Here is a 20464-nt window from a genome sequence, read left to right on the forward strand (position 1 = left end):
AGTATGAAACTTCTTTAATGCAATAGAAAACTGTCCCCATTTCCCATCCCTCCCCACTTTATAGTATCCCTCCCTTTCTCCCCCCAAAAATAGCACATGGGATGAGAACTACTCTGTTTCAGAATAAGGAGAACCAGCTACTGGACAAGGATAACTTAAATTCAGTCTTGCCCAGACATTACTGAAAGCCACTTCTGACTGAAAATTTTAATAGAATGGAGAGGATGAAGTATGAAGCCAGTAGTGAGAATCTGAAATTAGCTTACTTTAATTCAATTATTAAGAGAATAAATTAATTTTAATTTTAAATTATTCAAGATGTTAATTCTAAGAAACCTGAAAGTAATTCATTTTGATTCATTTCTGTGGTGTTAATCGGACATAAAAAGGCATGCAATCCTTACCCATATTCCCATGGCTAGAGTGAAAGGAACATCTCCCACCCCCTTTGAGCCTGGTACCTTTTCAAGTAGGTTGATACATAGGTGGAGGGGGCAATTGTCTGTGGGGTTTCATTTCCCTTTGCTTCATCCCTCCATAGCTGCCGGGTATAGGAGCCACTCCTCACTAGATTAACAGCTGATTCTCTGTAGAAGCATGAAAGGAAAACAAAACACTGATTCCTACCACAGTTTTTGTCCATGATACAATGCAAACAGAAAGAGAAGAGACAAACAGGCAAACTATAACATGGCTAATAGACACATTCTTCAGGTGATTCTGTTTTATGTACCTGTTTTCTGTACAGAAGAGAAGTATTACTGCCTGCTTTCTTTTATCAACTTTGAACCAATTAATTTCAACAGGTACCAAATTCCTCATGTCAAAGGTCTCTAACTCTTTTGTAATAAGAAGTCACTTTTGATCCTCACTTAAAAACTGCTTTGCGGCTGGGCATAGTGACTCACATCTATAATTCCAGCACTTTGGGAAGCCAAGGCAGGCAGATCACTTGAGGTCAGGAGTTCAAGACCAGCCTGGCCAACATGGCGAAACCCCATCTCTACTAAAAATACAAAAAAATTAGCCGGGCATGGTGGCACATGCCTATACTCGAGAGGCTGAGGCATAAGAATCGCTTGAACCCAGGAGGCAGAGGCTACAATTAACCAAGATCGTGCCACTGCACTCCAGCCTGGGCGACAGAGTGAGACTCTGTCTCAAAAAAAAAAAAAAAAAGAAAAAAGTGTGTTGCAATCAGTCTTAGTAGTAGGTGGCTTTTAAGTTAAGCAGAGAAGGAAATGATGGGGGAAGATGAAGAAGTTACTGAGAAAAAAAGGTTATTACAGAAGGGGAAGGGGAAGGGGAAGGAAGACTTGCTGGAAGCCTCTTTAGCATTATAAATGAAAAGGTATCCAGGAAAGTGCTGTACTAGGATTTTTGATCCACAATTGATAACTCAGGGTCTTTGCTGCAAAACCTATGGGTTTCCATGCTTCACAAGATTCTCTAGCACAATCCTTCTCAAACTTTAATGTGTATTAATATTTGAATCACCTAGGGAATTTCATTAGAATGCAGATTCTAATTCAGTAGATCTGGAGTAGGGCCTGAGATTCTGGAGTCCTAACATGAACCTGGGCCAGGAGCAGTGGCTCACACCTACAATCCCAGTGCTTTGGAAGGGCAAGTCAGGAGGACCACTCGAGGCCTGGAGTTTGAGACCACCCTGGGAAACATAGCAAAACCCTGCTTCTATTAAAAAAAAAATTTTTTTTAATAAAAATAAAATGTACCCAGGTGATGCCAATGCTGCTAAAGTTTGAGATCACATTTTGCCCAGAGATGCAGCAATACTTCAAAATCCCTATATTTAACTAATTAGGAAGACTTTAATTTTACCTTCTGACAAATTAGAAGTTGGTCAATTTAATTAAATAACATTATTTTAGTGTTCACTATGTGTTAGGCACTGTGCTAGGAACTAGGGGTCCTTGAGAAACCAGACAGACACAGACCCTACCTTTACAAAGCCTGCTGGTGGGCTACAACTAATGCATGTGTGGAAAAATCAGGGAAGACTTCCTAAAGAAGGTAATGTCTAAGCTGGAGTTAGAATTTGAAGAAAAAAGAACTAGCAAAGCAAGGATATAAGAGTTGAGAGGTGTTCTAAGCAGAAGGAACAAACAATTCATAATGTGGTAAGGAAATGAGAGAAAAATGCAGAAGAGTAATGCCCAGGAGATGACTATGTCCAGCAGACCTAAGAGGACGAGGACCATCTTTTGGCTGGTTTTAGGATTACCTGTTCTCCTTTTCTTCAATATCACTTGTGCTGTTGAGCTTCCGGGGTGCTAGTGAACTAATATAGCTTTTGTTTTCTCTCTCCTGTAAAATAAAAAGAAGTAAAGCACAAGAAAGGTACAATACTGGCACACTGTAAAACATTTTGAGTAAAAAAGCAGAACTTAATATACCTATATAATCTTATTTCTGGATCCAATACTAATTCTATTTTGAGTGGTATTTACAAAAGGTTAGCTTTCAAAAGCTTACTCCTAACTTTCTTCCATTAAAAAACAGTATGAAGGGAAATAATTCTCATGGGAAAGTCAGGATGAGCAAATAAAGAAAACAGCAGCACAAATTACACAAAGCAGCACCTCTGCCAAGAGAGGAGGAGAGCCTTTGAAAAGCCACAAACAGAAAGCTCCACTCTAATATTCTTGATGAAATAAGATTTATGTAGTCCCCAGTAGTCCCCAGTACATCTTTTCCTTGAAATACAGCTTCCTTAGGAATATGTACAATAGTATGCTGCAGAGTTAATCCAACCAATATGCCTCATCTCTTTGAGTAGTCTCCAGAGGTATAAAGCAAGAGGACTGTGATTAAAAGGAAGATGTGACCCCAGAGAAAAGCACTAAGAGAGTCCTATAAAATCTGGAACTAAAGAGTGAAGAAAATAAAAATTTACTAATCTTGAATGAATATACAAACTATTTGTGAAGTTAGCCTAACCATATTAATGAATGAATGACAAGTTAAAAATTATTTTTCCAAGTACTAATTTGCCTGAGCTTAATTTAGATTCAAAGCCCAGAGAACCTCTTAGGCCATACTGAATTTTTTTTTTTTTTTTTAGCAGGGTAGGAGGCTTTATTTCACTGTGGCGGGAAAGCAGCCTAGACAGCATGGGGCAGGCAAGGTAGCAGGGGCTGCCCCCAAGCCTGTTGAGGAGAAGTTGAGGCCAGCCCCAGCGGAGACCTAGCCCAGCGGGAGAAGGGGAGTTGGGGGGAAACTGGGTCTGAAGGAATGAGGGCCCCCTTGCTCTGAGCATTCCTCCTAGAGGGCCTCAGTCCCTCCTACTGGCTGGGCTGCACAACCCCCAATCCTTGCTGCCTCCAACTCGGAGGAGGCAGCTGGACCAGGGAGGGCAGTGGACAGGGAGCCTGGGGGAGTTAGGGAGCGCAGGGCAGGGTCCATGGTGTGCAGACGGGGTGGTGGCCACCTGGGCGGTCAGTTCCTGGCAGGAATTACCACAGAAAGTGCCACACCCTCCAAAGCAACAGCAGTCGCCCCAAACAGCCACTTCAATAGGCTGGACCAGGCACCCTTGCTGGGGCACGGCTGGGGTTGCCCAGCATTTTCTAGTACAGAGCGGTCTCCATGCTCCGCTGTGCTGCGTGCTTCTTCACCAGCTTCGAGAGCTCTGCGTGGATAGTCTTGTTGGAAGGTTCCAGCTTCAGGACCGCCCTCAGGATAGGGATGGCCTCACTGTACTCACCCTGCTGGGACAGTATCTTGCCCTTGTGGAAGACAGCCTTGATGTTGTCCAGATGGTGCTCCAACGAGGTTGCAGGAGCGCAGGGCTGCGCAGTAGTGGTCGAGCTTCACCTGTGAGGCCACCAGGTTGTTCAGACACCTCACCCTCAACTGCAGGAGCTGCTTCTCCTCCTCGAACGTCATGTCCACTTTGGCGCTGGAGGTGACGGTCTTGATGGCAAGGTCATAGGAGTTGGTGGCCAGGACGAAGTCCGCCCACTGGTAGTGGGCACTGCCGCACTCCCACTTCCGGTTGGCCAAGGCCACGCGCTCCTGCCCTATGAGCATCTCCAGGTCAGGCCAGTCCACGGCCATCTTCGGGGTCACCTCCAGGCATAGGGCCGCGTGCAGGGGATGTATGGGCTCCTGTCCTGGGGGCTGTAGCAGTACATGCAGTCAGCAGTGACCATGGCTGCCTCCCCCACGTCCATGAGTTAGACACTGAGATCCAGGGCCTGGATGACCTCACAGACGCTCAGGGTGAACACTAGCTCCGGCTCCTCCTGCACCCACATGCCATTCTCTCGTGATGTCTGCAAATGCATGGTGACCACCTGGCCCTTGACTGGGCAGCTCAAACCCGGTGGCCCTGGGACAAGCGTCTTCTTCTTCAACAGCTGGTTATGTCTGGCCACTCTTCTGGGGCCGGGGACAGGGCAGGCTCAGGCTCCATGGCAGTGAGGAACTCTCGGGCCAAGGTCCCAGGCTGTTCAGTCTCTTCCACCAGGGGCTGTCCCATGTCCTCCAGCAGTGGCAGCTCTCTAAGGTCATCTTCCTCCTCCTCTCCCTCCTTGCCCTCTGCATTCTCGACCCCATCCAGCACCTCGAAGTCCTCGAGCAGTGGGACCCTGGCAGGAGGCGGGGGCAGAGGGCTCAGAGGGTTCAGCACACGATGCCATGCTGCTGAGGGGATAGGAATTGGCCCTCTGGCTCCAGGACCCCTGCCTGCGGTCCTGTGCCCCCCTCCGCCATATTGAAATTTTTATGTTTCTGATCTATTTTTTGCTTTAGGTAAGGGGGCAAGGAAGACTGAACGAACCAAAAGGAAAAGCTATTTTTAAAGTTTTTTTTTTTGGCCAAGTAAATAATAGCAAGCAAATAGCTACTTGATTAAACTATCAGTGTGCCTGTCTCCCTTTAAAGGCTTTGCATTTCCAAAATCGACTTAAGGACTAGAAAATATTTTCATTTGTTCCTAAGATTGAATTTTCATGGAAAAAAAAACTGCATTGGAATTCCCCCATACCCTCCCAAACTGCACCTTTTCTTTGTTGTCTAGTAGAGCAGAAATCCGAGGGCTTGAAGAGGAACGGTAGATGGAAGAGCCTCGGTCCCTTAGAGGTTCCCTGGAATTGGCCACCTCACTCAGCATGTTGTGGCTGCCAGTTTTTCTCAGTCCCAATCTCCATGAAGAAGGAGATTCATCTTTGGGCTCTTCTGGCTTGTTAAAAAGGCCAGAAGAGAACTACGAGAGAAGCAAAAGAAATGAAAAATAAAGGCTCTGATGATTCTTTTTCAGCCTATTTGCCTTTTCCACACTTAACTAAGTTCAGCGAGGCAACATAAGGTAGCTAAGAACAAATACAGGGCAGTCTTTCTGCCAATGTTCCCTCCCTCACCCGGCAAACACTAATAACCTCTCCAGGCTCTTTCTTCCTAAGTCAAAAATAGCCTCGGATTCTTCACACAGTGCTCCTACCTGACAGAGTTGTTATGAGAAATTAAACACCATTTGCTATCCTTGTGCAATTAATACTGACCTGGAACACCAGGAGATTATATTCGAGTAATGTATCTTCTTCTAACTCACTGTGGAACTGAAAATAAGATACTTTACTTCTCTAGGTCTCAACATGCTCACCTGTAAAATGACGATAATGAGCTTAATCCCTTATAATATGTGGAGACTGGAAAAAATGAGACCAGCTAATTTATCTTTTATTTTTATTTTTCTGAAGTAGGGTCTCACTCTGTCGCCCAGGCTGGAGTGCAGTGGCCTAATCAGAACTCACTGCAGCCTTGACCCCCTGGGCTCAAGCGATCCTCCCACCTCAGCCCACCAAGTAGCTGGGACTACCAGCATATACCACCATGCCTGGTTAATTTTCTCTAAATTTTAATAGAAACAAGTTCTCCCTATGTTGCCCAGGCTGATCTCGAAGTCCTAAACTCGAGCAATCCTCACACCTCAGCCTCTCAAAGTGCTGTGATTACAGGCATGAGCCCATGTCCAGCCAGGAACAGGCTAATTTATAAATACATTTTAAGGTACTATGATAAAGTGATTTAAGTTAACATTGATAAAAATTCTAGAAGCCACTCCACTTAAATTCTGCTAATTTCAAGGAAATTTATTTGATCTAGAGTAGCAGCTTAGAGAGCTTTAGATTTCACTGAGCAGCCCCCAAAAAAACAACAACAACAAAAAAAAAACATAAAACTAGAGGTCAAAGGGTTGCTATCTTTTTATCTTTTAAATTTAATTTTGCCAAAAGAAAACAACATTCTGAAAGATGTTTTCTTTTTGAACTCATCATCACCACCATTTCATTAAAAATGAAATGATAATATCAAAAAAGAAAGCTTTATGGAAAGCTTACATTGTCCTTAATTATCTCATTTTGCCATAAACTAGGGAAACATCATAGATCAGCATTAGGTCAAGGACCAGTTTGGGGTACAACTAGTCTTTGGAACACAAGCCAACAGACCCTTCCTGAGGTCCAAGACCTTTTCAAGAAGACTTAGGCCTTTCTTCCAATATGAGGCTACCTTTACTGCCTGATACGGTGAAAATAAATAAAACTATTAATCACTAATCTCCAACTCACATAAGATTTTCTCTTTTCATCAGTCATCTGAATGTACACATGTATGTACTCCTTCCAGCTTTAGGGGTTCAATAATGTCAGCTTTTTACAAGCTACTCTGATTCTAAGGGGGAAAATGCCTTCCCCAGCATCATTTTAGCAAAGTAGAATAAGTATCTGTGTGTGTGCGTGCGTGTGTGTGTGTGTGTGTGTGTGTGTGGTGGTGGTGGTGGTGCTGTTGTTGTTGTTGTTTTTGAGACAGGGTCTCACTCTGTTGCCCACGCTGGAATGCAATGGCACAATCACAGCTCACTACAGCCTTGACCTCCCGGGCTCAAGTGATCCTCCCACCTCAGCCTCCCAGTCCCAAGTTGCTGGGACTACAGGTGTATGCCACCATGCCTGGCTAATTGCTTTATTGTTTTTAAAGATGGGGTTTTCCCATGTTGCCCAAGCTGGTCTCAAACTCCTGGGTTCAAGTGATTTGCCCACCTTGGTCTCCCAAAGTGCTGAGATTATAAGTGTGAGCCACTGTACCTGTCTAATTTAGTATTTTTCTACTGAAAAAAGTAGGAAGTCTAGGCATCCTTAGAAGCAGTGGCAGTATATGAGGTACACCTAAATGACTGAATTAATGAGTGAGATTACATTTATTGGAAACCTCTTTAATTATTCACAATGATGCTTCTAGGGATAAATAAGTAGCCAGGCCTTTGTTCTCTCATTTCCACAAGAATACCACAAGCCTATCTTTCCAATTCATGAAGTGCTAAGAAGATCATTAAGTTCATACCTATATAACCACAGAGCTTTTTCAACAGCTTCACTCCAAACAACTCAAATCAATTCTTAACCTCAAAACAACTTTTATACTTTGTAGAGCAGGGTCATCATTCAACTCAGTCTCACTGACTAGAAGCCTACACATTCTCAGAGACCTGCACAAAGTTACAGGAGGACGTGCCTCTGGTATTTCAACAAGTTATTTCTACATCTGCCCTCTACTCATCATAAGGTATAAAGACTTTACTCATGAAAGTCTTAAAGGAGAAACATAAAAAGGAGAATAATCACCAAAACAATGAATACTGGATGCTAGGTATCTTCTAGCCCAGTCCACACTTTACATGTAGGCATCTTAACTTCAGATACAAAGAAAAGAGGCAAATGACAAAATCTCTTTGGCCTCGGACTACTCTATCTTATGTTATCTTAACACATGGTAGCCAAATTTGTTTGGTAATGAACTTATAGATTTTGGGCGGCAATGTTATGGGTTGAATGTTTGTGTCCTCCCAAAATTCATATATTGAAGCACTAATTCCCAGTGTGACTATATTTGGAGATAAGGGTCTGTGAGGAGTGATGAAGGTTAAATGAGGTTAATAGGGTGGGGCCCTAATCCGATAGGGCTGGTTACCTTATAAGAAGAGAAAGAGATACCAGAGCTCCTTCTCTCTGCCATGTTAGGATATAGCGAGAAGGTGGTTATATTCATGTCAGAAAGAGGGCCCTCACCAGGAACTGAATTGGCTGGTACCTTGATCTGAGACTTCCCAGCCTCCGGAACTGTGAGAAATAAATTTCTGTTGTTTAAGCCACCCAGCCTGTGTTTTTTGTTATAGGAGCCGATTACGACAGGCAAAAATGTATTTTTTATTATTTTGCAAGAATGTACCTTCAAGGCCTTTCTGGATGTGTGCTACTGCAGTAGGGTAAAATCTAATTCCCAAATTAAGCAAAAAGTACTCACCCTCCTAGCAGAAGAGGCAGAGAAGGTATTCTGAGCTGGTGCTGGTATCTGCTCCGTGATGCTACTCTTGCTTTCGGAGTTGGAATGGTTGACAAAGGTTTCCGGCTTTTTACCTGTTATTTAAGACAAGAGAATTAACAACTACTAGTATAAAAATCTTATCTTTGTGTCTATGTCCTTTTCTGCTGATAGAAAAGATTTGCCCATTATCAAAACAGATTATTAAGGCCTTGTAATGCTTGGATGTAAACTAACATAAGATCTCTTGCAACTGTTGGCAGAAGAAAATAAACTCCACGTTATTGCCATCTTGGTAGGCTCCAACTCCAACTTTCAGATAAAAACTGAAAACTATCTCCACGTTATTATATCATATATAAAATTCATATATAATCTGTCCTTTGGGGATCTCATCCTTTTCTACAGTTTTACCCTTCACTTCTTATGCAGATAATTTCCACCTGGGTCCCTACTACTCTGAGGAGTCCCAGATCAAAGTCCAGATCTTAGGCACGCCACTTGCCAGTTATGAAACCTAACTCACCTAACCTCCTACAGTGTCAATTTCCCATTCTAAAAAGTAGTGATAATAATATATACCTCAGAGTGTGGCTGTGAAGATTAAAGAAAAATGTTTAAGTGTGGTGCAAAGTAAAAAGCACTATACAAATGTAAAGTTTTATTGTAATTCCCTGAACTAGATATAATGTTTCTGACTAGTGAATACCATTGACTACACTTACATCTCTCATGTGACATGTATTTTATTCAGGTATACACCTTTCTATTCCCTGACTAGATATATTCAACAAAAAACATTTAATGAATGTGAATGCCTGTTATGTACCAGGCATTGAGCTGAGATCTGGGAGTTCAACAATGAACCCAGAGTTCCCAGCCAAAATGATGAGTGCTACAGCAGAGTTAAGTAGGCAGTGCTAGAGGGACATAAACAGAGAACAATCATGGGGTAGAAGAACAGTGAGGTGGCCCATTTCCTTTCAGCTTCCTATACCAGAAAAACCTAAAGAAAGACTTTTTCAACCTGCTAGATCCTATAGTTTTCTACAGAAATCACTCAATGAGCATTAATGGCCTGAAATGAATTTAGGCTTAAATGGTACAAATGTTCAGGAGCAGGAAAGCTCAGGGCATGTTTGAGGAAATTAAGCAGTCCAACTTGGCCAAAATGTGTCCTTATCTATGTACAGCATTGGAAAGGTCAGCTGGAGCTAGATTATGAAAAGTCCTAAAGGCCAGACTATGGGGCTTGGGGTTTATTTACTCTGTAGGCAAAGATAGAGTGAGGGAGGTGGTCATAGATTTAAACAGAGGTATAGCATAATCAAAAGGGTACTGTGGGTGTTTATGCCAATAGCAATGTGAAGACGGGCTACAGAGAATAAGAGATCTAAGGCAAGGGTACAAATCACAAAGCAATGACAGTCATTCAGGCAGCTCCCTCCCATTTTTCTCATACCTTAGCAACTAACAAAAGTAATCGAGAATAGAGCAAGTTCAGATATTTGTTCCAAATATTTGAACCCTAGAACATGTAAGTACTCAATAAATAATAAAATATCAAAAAGATGCACATTTATAAATTCTTATAGGTACTACAATAACATTTCCAGAGCATACTGTGCATGATAAATAATAGAAGTTCAAGTCTCAATGAATAAAAGGTCAACTCCTATATTGTAAACTTAGCTGGTGCCTTTCTTCTCTGTAGAACTGGATGGTTCTCTGACTTCCTTTTGGTGACTGACATTCAGTGAGCCTCAGAGACTAAGACATGAAGAAGGGTAGTATTCTCCCATCATGGAGAGAAATCATATCAGCAAAGCCAGACCTCATGAGGAGCTGGTGCCCAGACAACAGAGTAAGTTAAATTATATATATATTATAGGTAGGACAACCATGGCAGAGTTCAGAGGAAAACACAGACTCCATTGTAAACATAATGTGTGACTCCCCTCTAGCAGAAACACTTCATCTTAATATGGCAGTGAATGTGGGGCATAGGTACACTATTCTTTTCTCAGTGTTTGCCTGACTATAAATCAAAACTTGTGGATTATTTTCTAGCTTGTTGGTCTGACCATGTTCAACATCTCACTCACTGTTGGGGTTCCTGTCTTGTCAAACAATAAACTTAAGCTTTAGGGCCAGGTGCAGTGGCTCATGTCTGTAATCCTAGCACTTTGGGAGGCCAAGGCAGGCGGATCACTTGAGGTCGGGAGTTTGAGACCAGCCTGGCCAACACAGTGAAACCCTGTCTCTACTAAAAATACTAAAATTAGCTAGGCATGATGGTGCACACCTGTAGTCCCAGCTACTGGGAGGCTGAGGCATGAGAATCACTTAAGTCTGGGAGGCAGAGGTTGCAGTAAGCTGAGATCATACCACTGTACCCCAGCCTGGGCAATAGAGCGAGACTCTGTCTCAAAAAAAAAAAAAAAAAAAAAAAAAAGAGGAAGCCCTATATGAGGTATATATTATCAATAATAGCCATAAAGGTAAATATGATTTTCTTCCTTCCTTACTCCCCAACTCACGAGAGGGAAAAAAAAGATTTTAGGATTCTGTTTAGGAAATCAGGCAAACCTGAGAATTAAATGCAAGTATTCGCCAGTTGGTTTGACCCTAAGAGCTTCTGAAAGATCTCATCTTCTCTGCCTCTCAGCATACTGACTTTTGGATTTTGGTTTCTATGCCATCTACCAACCCAGGGTAAGGAGAATTGGATTCCTCACATAAGAATTATTATTTTTTTCTTTTTAAATTTTTTTGTAGAGACAGGGTCTTGCTATGTTGCCCAAGCTGGTCTAGAACTCCTGGCTTCAAGCAAGCCACCCTGTTTGGCCTCCCAAAGTGCTGAGGCACCGTACCCAGCATGCACCTAAGAATTCTTTGTGCACCTTATCCTATGGCTACACAGGAATTGGTAGATATAGTCTAACATAGCTCACAGTTTTTATATAAGGGGGTCACCAGCAATTTGATATCTTATCCTTGAAAACTAAACTTCAAGCTCTTTTTGGAGTCCTGTGAGGCCTGGCTAGCTCTCTGACAATGAGTAATCTCCTTACACTATGGAGACAGAGGGTCTTTACTATGAACATCTTTGCATTACCTGCCTCCTTCTCAGTTTCTGACTCAGAAGCTTCATCTTCACCTTCCTCCTCCTCTGAGCTGGAGCTACTAGATTCTTTGTTCTCTTCCTCCATTTCTTGGGACTTAGGTGTCTCCTCCTCATAAAGCATCTTCTCTTTGCTAAATTAAAGATGACAACTTGAGTGTAACTCAGAAGTGATAATCAGGTATAATAAAGGGAACAAGTCTATAAACCTGTATGTGGAAGCAATAACAGAAACACATTCAAATTCTTCTTTACATCTGTGTGTTCTTCCAAACTCTTCATTTTTGCAGACTAAGATTTAGTATTTTACTACAGAGTATGGCTCAAGGAAATCTGGCCTGTTTAACACACAGAAAAAAGGAGAGCTATGAATTTTGATGACGGTGGATAAATATTCAAAAAAATAATTTAACAAATGTTTACTGAGTACTTATTACATGCCAGGAATCACGGTAGGCACTGGTATAGTCATAAACAAAATAGACATTGTCTCATTGTCTCTGAGTTCACGAAACTTACAGTAAGCAGAGGCAGAAGTTGAGACTAAGAATGCCTAAGCCAGGATTTTTAAATGCTGAAATGCTGCACACAGTCTAAATTAATTCTGAAGTTTAAAACACAGTCAACCTTCCTAAGTGTCTCCCTCACATATCAATGCCACTCTCTTGTTCCACATACTTTCCCACAAGTTTATAGATCATGTGGCTAAATACAAACAGAGAGTTTCTTCACTTTATAAATTCTGAAGTTAAGTATGTCACTGACACAGAGCAAAGCTCATCCCACTACTCAAGCCTAAATGTCTTACTTCTTAAAGAACCCACTCTGCATCTTGCTGTTCAGGTCTGACTCAATGAGTTTATTCCGTGTCTCCTTTTCACTTCGAAGCTGGAAACGGAGAAAACAGAGAGAAAAGGGAAGAAGTTGACTATTGGTGAAAAATCAGCAGTATTGAGAACCAAAATGATACTGTCATCTTGAAGAAAACAGGACCAACACCAAAGAGGTAGTGGGGAACCCGAGAAAAAGAGAAACATATCAGTTGGGTCTCCTTAGATGACAGAACTCATCCAAGGTAGAAGAGAAAAGCCATGGTGTTAAGAACTTCAATAAAACTGCTCCTATCAAATATCCAAACCCAATCTTCAAAAAAAAGTCTAGATTCTGAAGGATAAAAAGCCAAAAGGAACCTGAAAGAATTCTTTATGATTCATATACTGAAATAAGTTGGCAATATTTCTAAAGAAAACACAGGTACCAAATGGGAAATAAGCCCTTAGAGAAAATGGTCTGCTATTTAGATGCATGCTCTAGATGAAATGTATTTATATCCCTGGAACTCAAAGTTATGCAGAGGGCAAAGATAAGTACCATTCCCACTGGTGTAGAAATATTATTTCATGAATAATACTATTGATGTTCAAAAACCTTACCATGCTAGGTAGAGAATACACAGAACTCTCTATTTTTGCAACTTCTTTGTGAGTCTAAACTTATTCCAGAAAAAGTTTTTAAAATTACAAGAACCGCTGGGTGCGGTGGCTCACACCTGTAATCCCAGCACTTTGTGGGGCTGAGGCAGGCGGATCACAAGGTCAGGAGATCAAGACCATCCTGACTAACACGGTGAAACCCCATTTCTACTAAAAATACAAAAAATTAGCCGGGCATGGTGGCGGGCACCTGTAGTTCCAGCTACTAGGGAGGCTGAGGCAGGAGAATGGCGTGAACCCGGAAGGCGGAGCTTGCAGTGAGCCGAGACTGTGCGCTGCACTGCAGCCTGGCCGACAGAGTGAGACTCCGTCTCAAAATAAATAAAATAAAAGTAAAAAATAAAATTACAAGAACTTAACTGTGCAAAATATACAACTTATAATTAGGAAGGCTGTTGCTGCTAAATAACAGCATTGACACTGTATTTGAAAATCCTGGTTTCAGTGATCCTGACTGCTCAACAAAGAGAACAAAACGAACTTTAAGTTGTGTTTGTCTGAGCTTTATGTATGTGACTTTTCCACTGAGCCTTAAAATAACCAGAATCTTCACTTTACCATACCAGACATAATGCTGAACACAACAGAGGTTAGGTATGATCTGTCCCATCATTGTATAGTTCTTTGCTTCAGAACTGCTGTTTTCCACATGTGTCTTAAACTTTAGTTTACATTACCTGAGTGACAGCATGTGCAAAAGAAAAAACAAAAACAAAAAACGTCATTGATTTTTTTGCCCCTAATGTCCCACCCTAATGTCATTGATCTTTATTCTCCCCACTCAAATTATTCATCTGCTTTACGAGTAAAAAATATGGCTTATTCACTCTTCATCTGTATATTGGGTGAGTTTTCCATCCTGCAGTCTGAACACAAATACCATACTTATGTAGTTCTCCTGTATAGCACTAATTAAGCCAAAGGCATGCATGACCAAACAATAAAAGATTCAAAATGAGGAGCAGAGAAAGGAGGACTGAATTCTGGATGTTTCATAAAACTGGAGTAAGTATGAATCACTGATCAAATACTCTCTATATGAAATGACAGTTTTAGTATTGTGTGTATTTCCTTATTTTTTAAGAAATAAATATATTCGGCCGGGCGCGGTGGCTCAAGCCTGTAATCCCAGCACTTTGGGAGGCCGAGACGGGCGGATCACGAGGTCAGGAGATCGAGACCATCCTGGCTAACACAGTGAAACCTCGTCTCTACTAAAAATACAAAAACTTAGCCGGGCGAGGTCGCAGGCGCCTGTAGTCCCAGCTACTCGGGAGGCTGAGGCAGGAGAATGGCGTGAACCCGGCCCAGGCTTGCAGTGAGAGCTGAGATCCGGCCACTGCACTCAACCTGGAGTGACAGAAGCGGAACTCCGATCTCAAAAAAAAAAAAAAGAAATAAATATATTCTTCTCCGTAATCAATGTGTTTAAATAAAGATAGTCTTTTAGTCAATAAGAAAGAGAAAAGCTACGAGGTGTCCTCCACTCTGGTACTTTCTATTTGGAAAAACATATGATTTGAACATATCACATTCATTTTCTAGAAATCAAGGGTATTAGTTTTTTGCGGCTGTTTTTAACTTTTAGCTCCTTGAAGGCTATCTTATAATGAGCAAAAATCCTGAGCAATAATGGTTTCTGGGATATATTCTTCTAACAGACTGTTTATAGTTCCTGAAGGGAACAATTAACATCTCTGGAATGCAGATATGTCCATTTCAACTCTCAGCAGACATAACTGAAACAAGCAATTGAGATACTCGGTGTGAACTGCAAACTATTATAAAAGTTTCAAAAGCACCAATCAGAGACTCACCACATTCTGCTTCTTCTGGAGCATCTCCAAATGCTCCACGAGACCCTCATCAGCCACATCAAATGGTGTCTGGCCCTAGCAGAGAAAAGGAGCACCATGACTGATAGAAAACAGAAGCAGCAATCACATGACTTTATTAGGGAACTATTCAATAGTCACGTTTTGCCTTTGACTCCAATAGTAGCTGCTTTTCAAACTAATCTACCATACATTATGATAACACCTTCATCTATCACACAGGACACATAACAAGAAACACCAAATCCTTTAAATATAGAGTTTGTACAACAGTATTGCAGAAATCACACCATTTCTAATCCTTATTGCCACCTGGCAAATAATCAAGTGAAATCTCTACTTGTATCTGTTCTAAAATGGTCTTAATTGCTATGATAAATTCCATAAAGAGCTCTTCAAAACTTCAGAGGGAGGTTCAGGGCACATGTTCAATAAAGATTAAATCATAGGAATCATCTTCCTTTAAGTGAGGGGAGGACTGACAAGAAAGTTACTCCTTTTAGGAAGCATCAGTATAATTAAGAATCCTGACCCATAGTCTGAGAATGAAACCTGGGTTCGGGAGAGATGTGACACAGATAAGAATATCTACTAATTAAAAGGCCATGTCTCTGCACTACCAGAAAATCAGTACATATATGGGCTGGGCACAGTGGCTCACACCTGTAATCCCAACACTTTGGGATTACTCAATATTATTCAATATTCACTTTCTGCCTTTAATTCCAATAGCAACTGCTTCCCTAATTAGTCTACCATACATTATGATAATACCTTCATCTATCACAGAGGACATGTAACAAGAAACACTAAATTCTTTAAACACAGAGTTCGGGATTACAAGTGGCAAGGCTGGGGAATCACTTGAGCCCAGGAGTTTGAGACCAGCTGGGAAACCAGTGAGACCCCATCTCTACAAAAAAAAAAAAAAAAGAAAGAAAGAAAGAAAAAAATTAATTAAAACAAAATCAGCCGGGCGTGGTGGCTCACGCCTGTAATCCCAGTACTTTGGGAGGCCGAGGCAGGTGGATCACCAAGTCAGGAGATCGAGACCATCCTGGCTAACACAGTGAAACCCCATCTCTACTATAAAAAAAAATACAAAAAATTAGCCGGGCATGGTAGGGTGCGCCTGTAGTCCCAGCTACTCAAGAGGCTGAGGCAGGAGAATGGTGTGAACCCGGGAGGTGGAGCTTGCAGTGAGCCAAGATCGTGCCACTGCATTCCAGCCTGGGCAACAGGGTGAGACTCCATCTCAAAAATAATAATAATAATAATAAAATAAAATCAGTAGACATAGGGATAGGAGGTCCAGAGCTTCTAAGTTGTTTGAAGTGAGGCTGAATAACACTATTTTCAGCCGAACTCAAGGATCTTTGTCATTATAACATTTTAATGACTCACATGAATACAGCAACCATAAAATCTTTCATATCTTACCACAGACAGTAACATTAGGCTCCTCAAAGCTCATTTTTTTGCCAAGAACAAATATATTTTTTTCCTGTTTTAGAGGCTTGAACATAAATACAATCAGAAGGTCCATGGAGTTTTATTTTAAATAACAAACATAACTCTGTGTTAATAGGGCCAGAGGTAGGGTGGTGGAGGGTAACATTATAGCTACCAGTGATGTATATTTCACCAGAACAGTCAGATTGCCAGTGAATAGAGATGTTAAGCCTTTTATTCTAGAGACCCAGCCACCAATCTCATTGTTCTTTTAGAGGTTCAAGCTCACTCACCAGTTTGTTTCGAATATCCATGTCACAGAGTGCTTCTGCCAGGATGGAGCAAGCCTCCTTCACTCCCCAGTGTGCAGCAGCATGGAGGGGAGTCCAGCCATCATAATCCTGAACATTGAGTTCATAGCCAGCCTGTATTAAAAGTCTAAAAAGAAAACCCAAAACAAGACATGTATCTCCTCTATATTACAGTTTTCTGACAAATAAACTATTATCTGATTGATATTTCAGATTTTGGCCCTGAACCACAGGGGTCTTATGATTACTTCTGCCCTCTAAGGCACAGTTTGGGTTTCATAGTTACTACTTTGCATACCAATCACAGATGATCTTTATCAATCCTCTCGAAAAAGTCATAAGATATTTCCTAGGCATATCCATGTTATACCATACAAGGGGAGTATATGGAAAGGTATGTACCTAAGATTAACCAAAGCATAATTCAATTAGCCAAATCACATAACTCTGTTAAAGGTACATTTTCCATTTTCCAGTGCAGGGAAGAAGTAACATATAAAATGAAGACTCTAATAGGCTGTGGTCATTCTATCTATCTGTAATAGTGTCAACAATAAAGTTTAAAAAAATAAAATAAAATGAAGACTTAATTCTCTTCAGGGTATTTTCCTAACTAGCTTTCTGGTTGATCTTTCTAGGACACTATTATTTACTGCATACCCACATAACTCCAGTTTTTTGCTAACTATAAAGCTATAATTTAACTTGTATGCATGCAAGAGAAAAGATTTGACTCTTGAAGACCCAAACTACATTGGGGCCCTTACGGATATCACTCTCAGGCAGAAATGGAGCACCAAAACACTGCTATACCTACTAGGAACCCTGTATTAGGTGAAATATGAAATACTGGAAGAGTCCAGTTAACAACTGCATATATAATGCCTTTGGCAACTCAAGTATTTGGGAAAGCCTGCCAACATTAAGTACCAAGAGCTACAGGAAGCATGTATGGATGTAAGGAAAAATGGGACAGACAGAGTAGTAGAGTCCAAATCCCTCACATAATTTTGGCTATCCTGTGCCAGCTGCATACTGCATACTCAAGATCTATATAATTAATCTAATGACACCAAATAAATTATATAAGTCAAAAAGGAACAAATGGTCACAAGTATTACAGTCCCCTCCTAGGACCATATACCTCAACTGTGTTTCACACCATACATGTTAGTGAGAAGCTAGAGGAATGGTGGGAGGGAGGGAGACAATCCATGGATGAATACCAGCAAAATGTGAGAAAGACTGTACAATCAGAGAGCAAACCAACAAAAAGAAAACACATCATAGTGGAAAATCTAAGTCAGCCTCTGCTTCCAAAACCCATTTCATCTTCTCCCAGTGAACCACTCCTGATTGATGTAAATGGACAATACCTGAGGACTTCAGAGTAGCCCTTGGCAGCAGCCACATGAAGGGCTGTAGCTCCTGAGCGAGCCTGCCTCACATCCTCTATTTTCCCACTGTTGAGCCACTGGCGGGCATCCTGCAACAACTGCTGCTCTTCTTCTTTTCTTGACTGCTCTAGATCGACTCCTACAGAAACCAGGACAGCCAGGATTACTAAAGCTCCACTTAAGTTTGACAGGATATTTTCCTTAGATTAAAGCACATCATAAATATAAATACAAATAACAATTTAGCCATCAAGTTGGGTCATTATCAAATTTAGAAGATCAATGGCATTTGTACACATATTAATGGTCTTACCAGGATTAAATCATGAGGTTAAATATTATATGATAAAGATCCATTAAGGGAATGCACCTAAAATTGTTTTCAACAGAACATAAAGACAAAGGGGACATTATTTTTACATTATAATATTTGTGCAAAGCTATAAACTTCCAAGTCTTTTTACATGCTATACGACTTTAGTTTCCCAACAATCTTTCAAGGTAAATATAATAGATATTACAATCTTCATTTAATAGATGAGGAAATAAAAATAGAAAGATTAGGAATCTGGCTCAAAGCCACAAAACACATTAGTGACAGAGCTTGCCACTAGAACTCCGATATCCTGGGTCCCTCTGTGTCATTCTTCTTCTGGGTCCCTATCCACTCACTATACCATAGGATTAGTATCCAAAATCTTGGTTTCAGGTATTGATATACTTTAAAAATTGAACTATCTCTAAAGTTCATTTCCATATACAGGCAAATACACTGACTTGAATATATATAATCTAGGGCAGATTAGTAGGTGATCTGCAGTTTAAAAACCTGTCTGCTTTCAAGGGAATGCAGATTTTGTTTTCCTTAAAAACATGAAAAAACTCCAAGAGTTACTCCCTTTAGCCAATAACTTTCCAATATCTGTGCCAGTGAAAAGGGGTTAGGGTGGGGCATACCCCATTATACAAAATAATAAAATGTCCCAAATACAAATATACCCATTCAAAAAGTTTTACACTTATTAGCAGTCTTTGTGCTTGGTCTACTCCCTTTCAGCTCTTAAAAGAGAACCTGCCGGGTGCGGTGTCTCACGTCTGTAATCCCGCACTTTGGAAAGCCTAGGTGGGTGGATCGCCTGTGGTCAGTTTGCGACAAGCCTGATCAACATGGTGAAACCCTGTCTCTACCAAAAATACAAAAATTAGTTGGGCGTAGTGGTGGGCACCTGTAATCCCAGCTACTCGGGAAGCTGAGGCACGAAAATTGCTTGAACTTGTGAGGCAGAGGTTGCTGTGAGCTGAGATTGCACCATTTCACTCCAGCTTGCGAGACAGAGTGAGACTCTGTCTCAAAAAAAAAAAGAGAACCTGTCAAATACCTAAGTATTATCTGTATGATTTTGGGAGGCGGATGGGGTGAAGAGATCAGTTTAAAACCAATTTAAAACAGATCAGTACTCCAAACACAAAGAAGTGTTAGCAGTGCTGCAAAGTTAAACATATATACGAATACCCCTTTCAATAGCGTATACTCCCTCACTGAAGAGTCAGCAATCAAAATAGAAAAAGTGGTTTCTCCAATCAAAACTATTTTTTAAAACTGATTTTTTTTAAAGTTGTTTGTACATTTTAAAGCAAATGTTAGGAGATAAAACTGAGTGAAACTGGAGGTTATGCTAAGCATAAAATTCTTCAATTCAATAGGGCACAAAGCCAGGAGCCATGGCTCATGCCTTTAATCCCAGCACTTTGCGAGCCGAGGCTGGTGGATCACTTGAGGTCAGGTGTTTAAGAACAGCCTGGCCAACATGGTGAAACCCTGTCTCTACCAAAACATATAAAAATTAGCCAGGCATGGTGGCGCACACCTGTAGTCCCAGCTACTCAGGAGGCTGTGGCAGGAGAATCACTTGAACCTGAAAGGCAGAGGTTGCAATGAGCCGAGATGATACCACTGCACTCCAGCCTGGGCAACAGAGTGAGACCCTGTCTCAAAAAAAAAAAAAAAAAAAAAGGACACAAAAACTATACATGAAAGGCAGCAAAAGCAAGTAGTTACTGATCTAGAACATCACTATATTAAAGTAGGATCAACATACTTTCTCCAAAGGGCCAATATTTTCAGGTTTGTGGTTCATCCAATCTATCACTACTACTCAACTCTGCTGTTGTAGCACAAAAGCAGTTTTGGATAATATGTAAACAATGTGCATGGCAAGAATTGGCCCTGACTGTTCTAAAAGTTCAAATTGGGAAAGACCACTGGAGCTAAATCCTCTGGGATGGACTGCAGATTGTGAGTAAGGTAGTTCAGCAGAAGGACTTAAAAAAAAAAAAATCACTACAAATCTTGTCCACAGAGTTTTGTGATGGAAAAAGAACCCAGGGACTTCCAGGTTGAAGAATTCCATCCTATTCTGTGAAATTGATTCTCCTAAAACTATAAAATAAGAATAAGCATTTTTAGAATATATTATTCTAAGTTAGCTTCCTCACCTTAACAAAT

The 20464-nt window shown here is 41.0% G+C and overlaps 1 protein-coding gene and 1 pseudogene across 18 annotated transcripts in view; both read right to left on the minus strand.

The window, feature by feature from the left end:
* The window catches only part of PPP1R12B (protein phosphatase 1 regulatory subunit 12B), a 237868-nt gene that overhangs the window by 140117 nt on the left and 77287 nt on the right, over nucleotides 1–20464 (minus strand). For all 18 annotated transcript variants that reach the window (XR_638991.4, XR_638985.4, XR_638984.4 and 15 more), the window contains 9 exons: nucleotides 17938–18097; nucleotides 16544–16688; nucleotides 14781–14855; nucleotides 12279–12358; nucleotides 11465–11604; nucleotides 8329–8441; nucleotides 5027–5230; nucleotides 2246–2328; nucleotides 462–587 (listed from right to left, as the gene is read on the minus strand). Coding sequence is in view for 11 of the 18 variants with exons in the window: in XM_009189887.4 (XP_009188151.2) it covers nucleotides 462–587; nucleotides 2246–2328; nucleotides 5027–5230; nucleotides 8329–8441; nucleotides 11465–11604; nucleotides 12279–12358; nucleotides 14781–14855; nucleotides 16544–16688; nucleotides 17938–18097 (1126 nt within the window). In the remaining 7 variants the exon portion in view is untranslated. The remainder of the gene's footprint in view (nucleotides 1–461; nucleotides 588–2245; nucleotides 2329–5026; nucleotides 5231–8328; nucleotides 8442–11464; nucleotides 11605–12278; nucleotides 12359–14780; nucleotides 14856–16543; nucleotides 16689–17937; nucleotides 18098–20464) is intronic.
* LOC103878691 lies at nucleotides 2335–4940 on the minus strand (annotated as a pseudogene).

This window comes from Papio anubis, chromosome 1 (genome assembly GCF_008728515.1).
Source record: "Papio anubis isolate 15944 chromosome 1, Panubis1.0, whole genome shotgun sequence".
NCBI classification, from domain to species: Eukaryota; Metazoa; Chordata; class Mammalia; order Primates; family Cercopithecidae; genus Papio; species Papio anubis.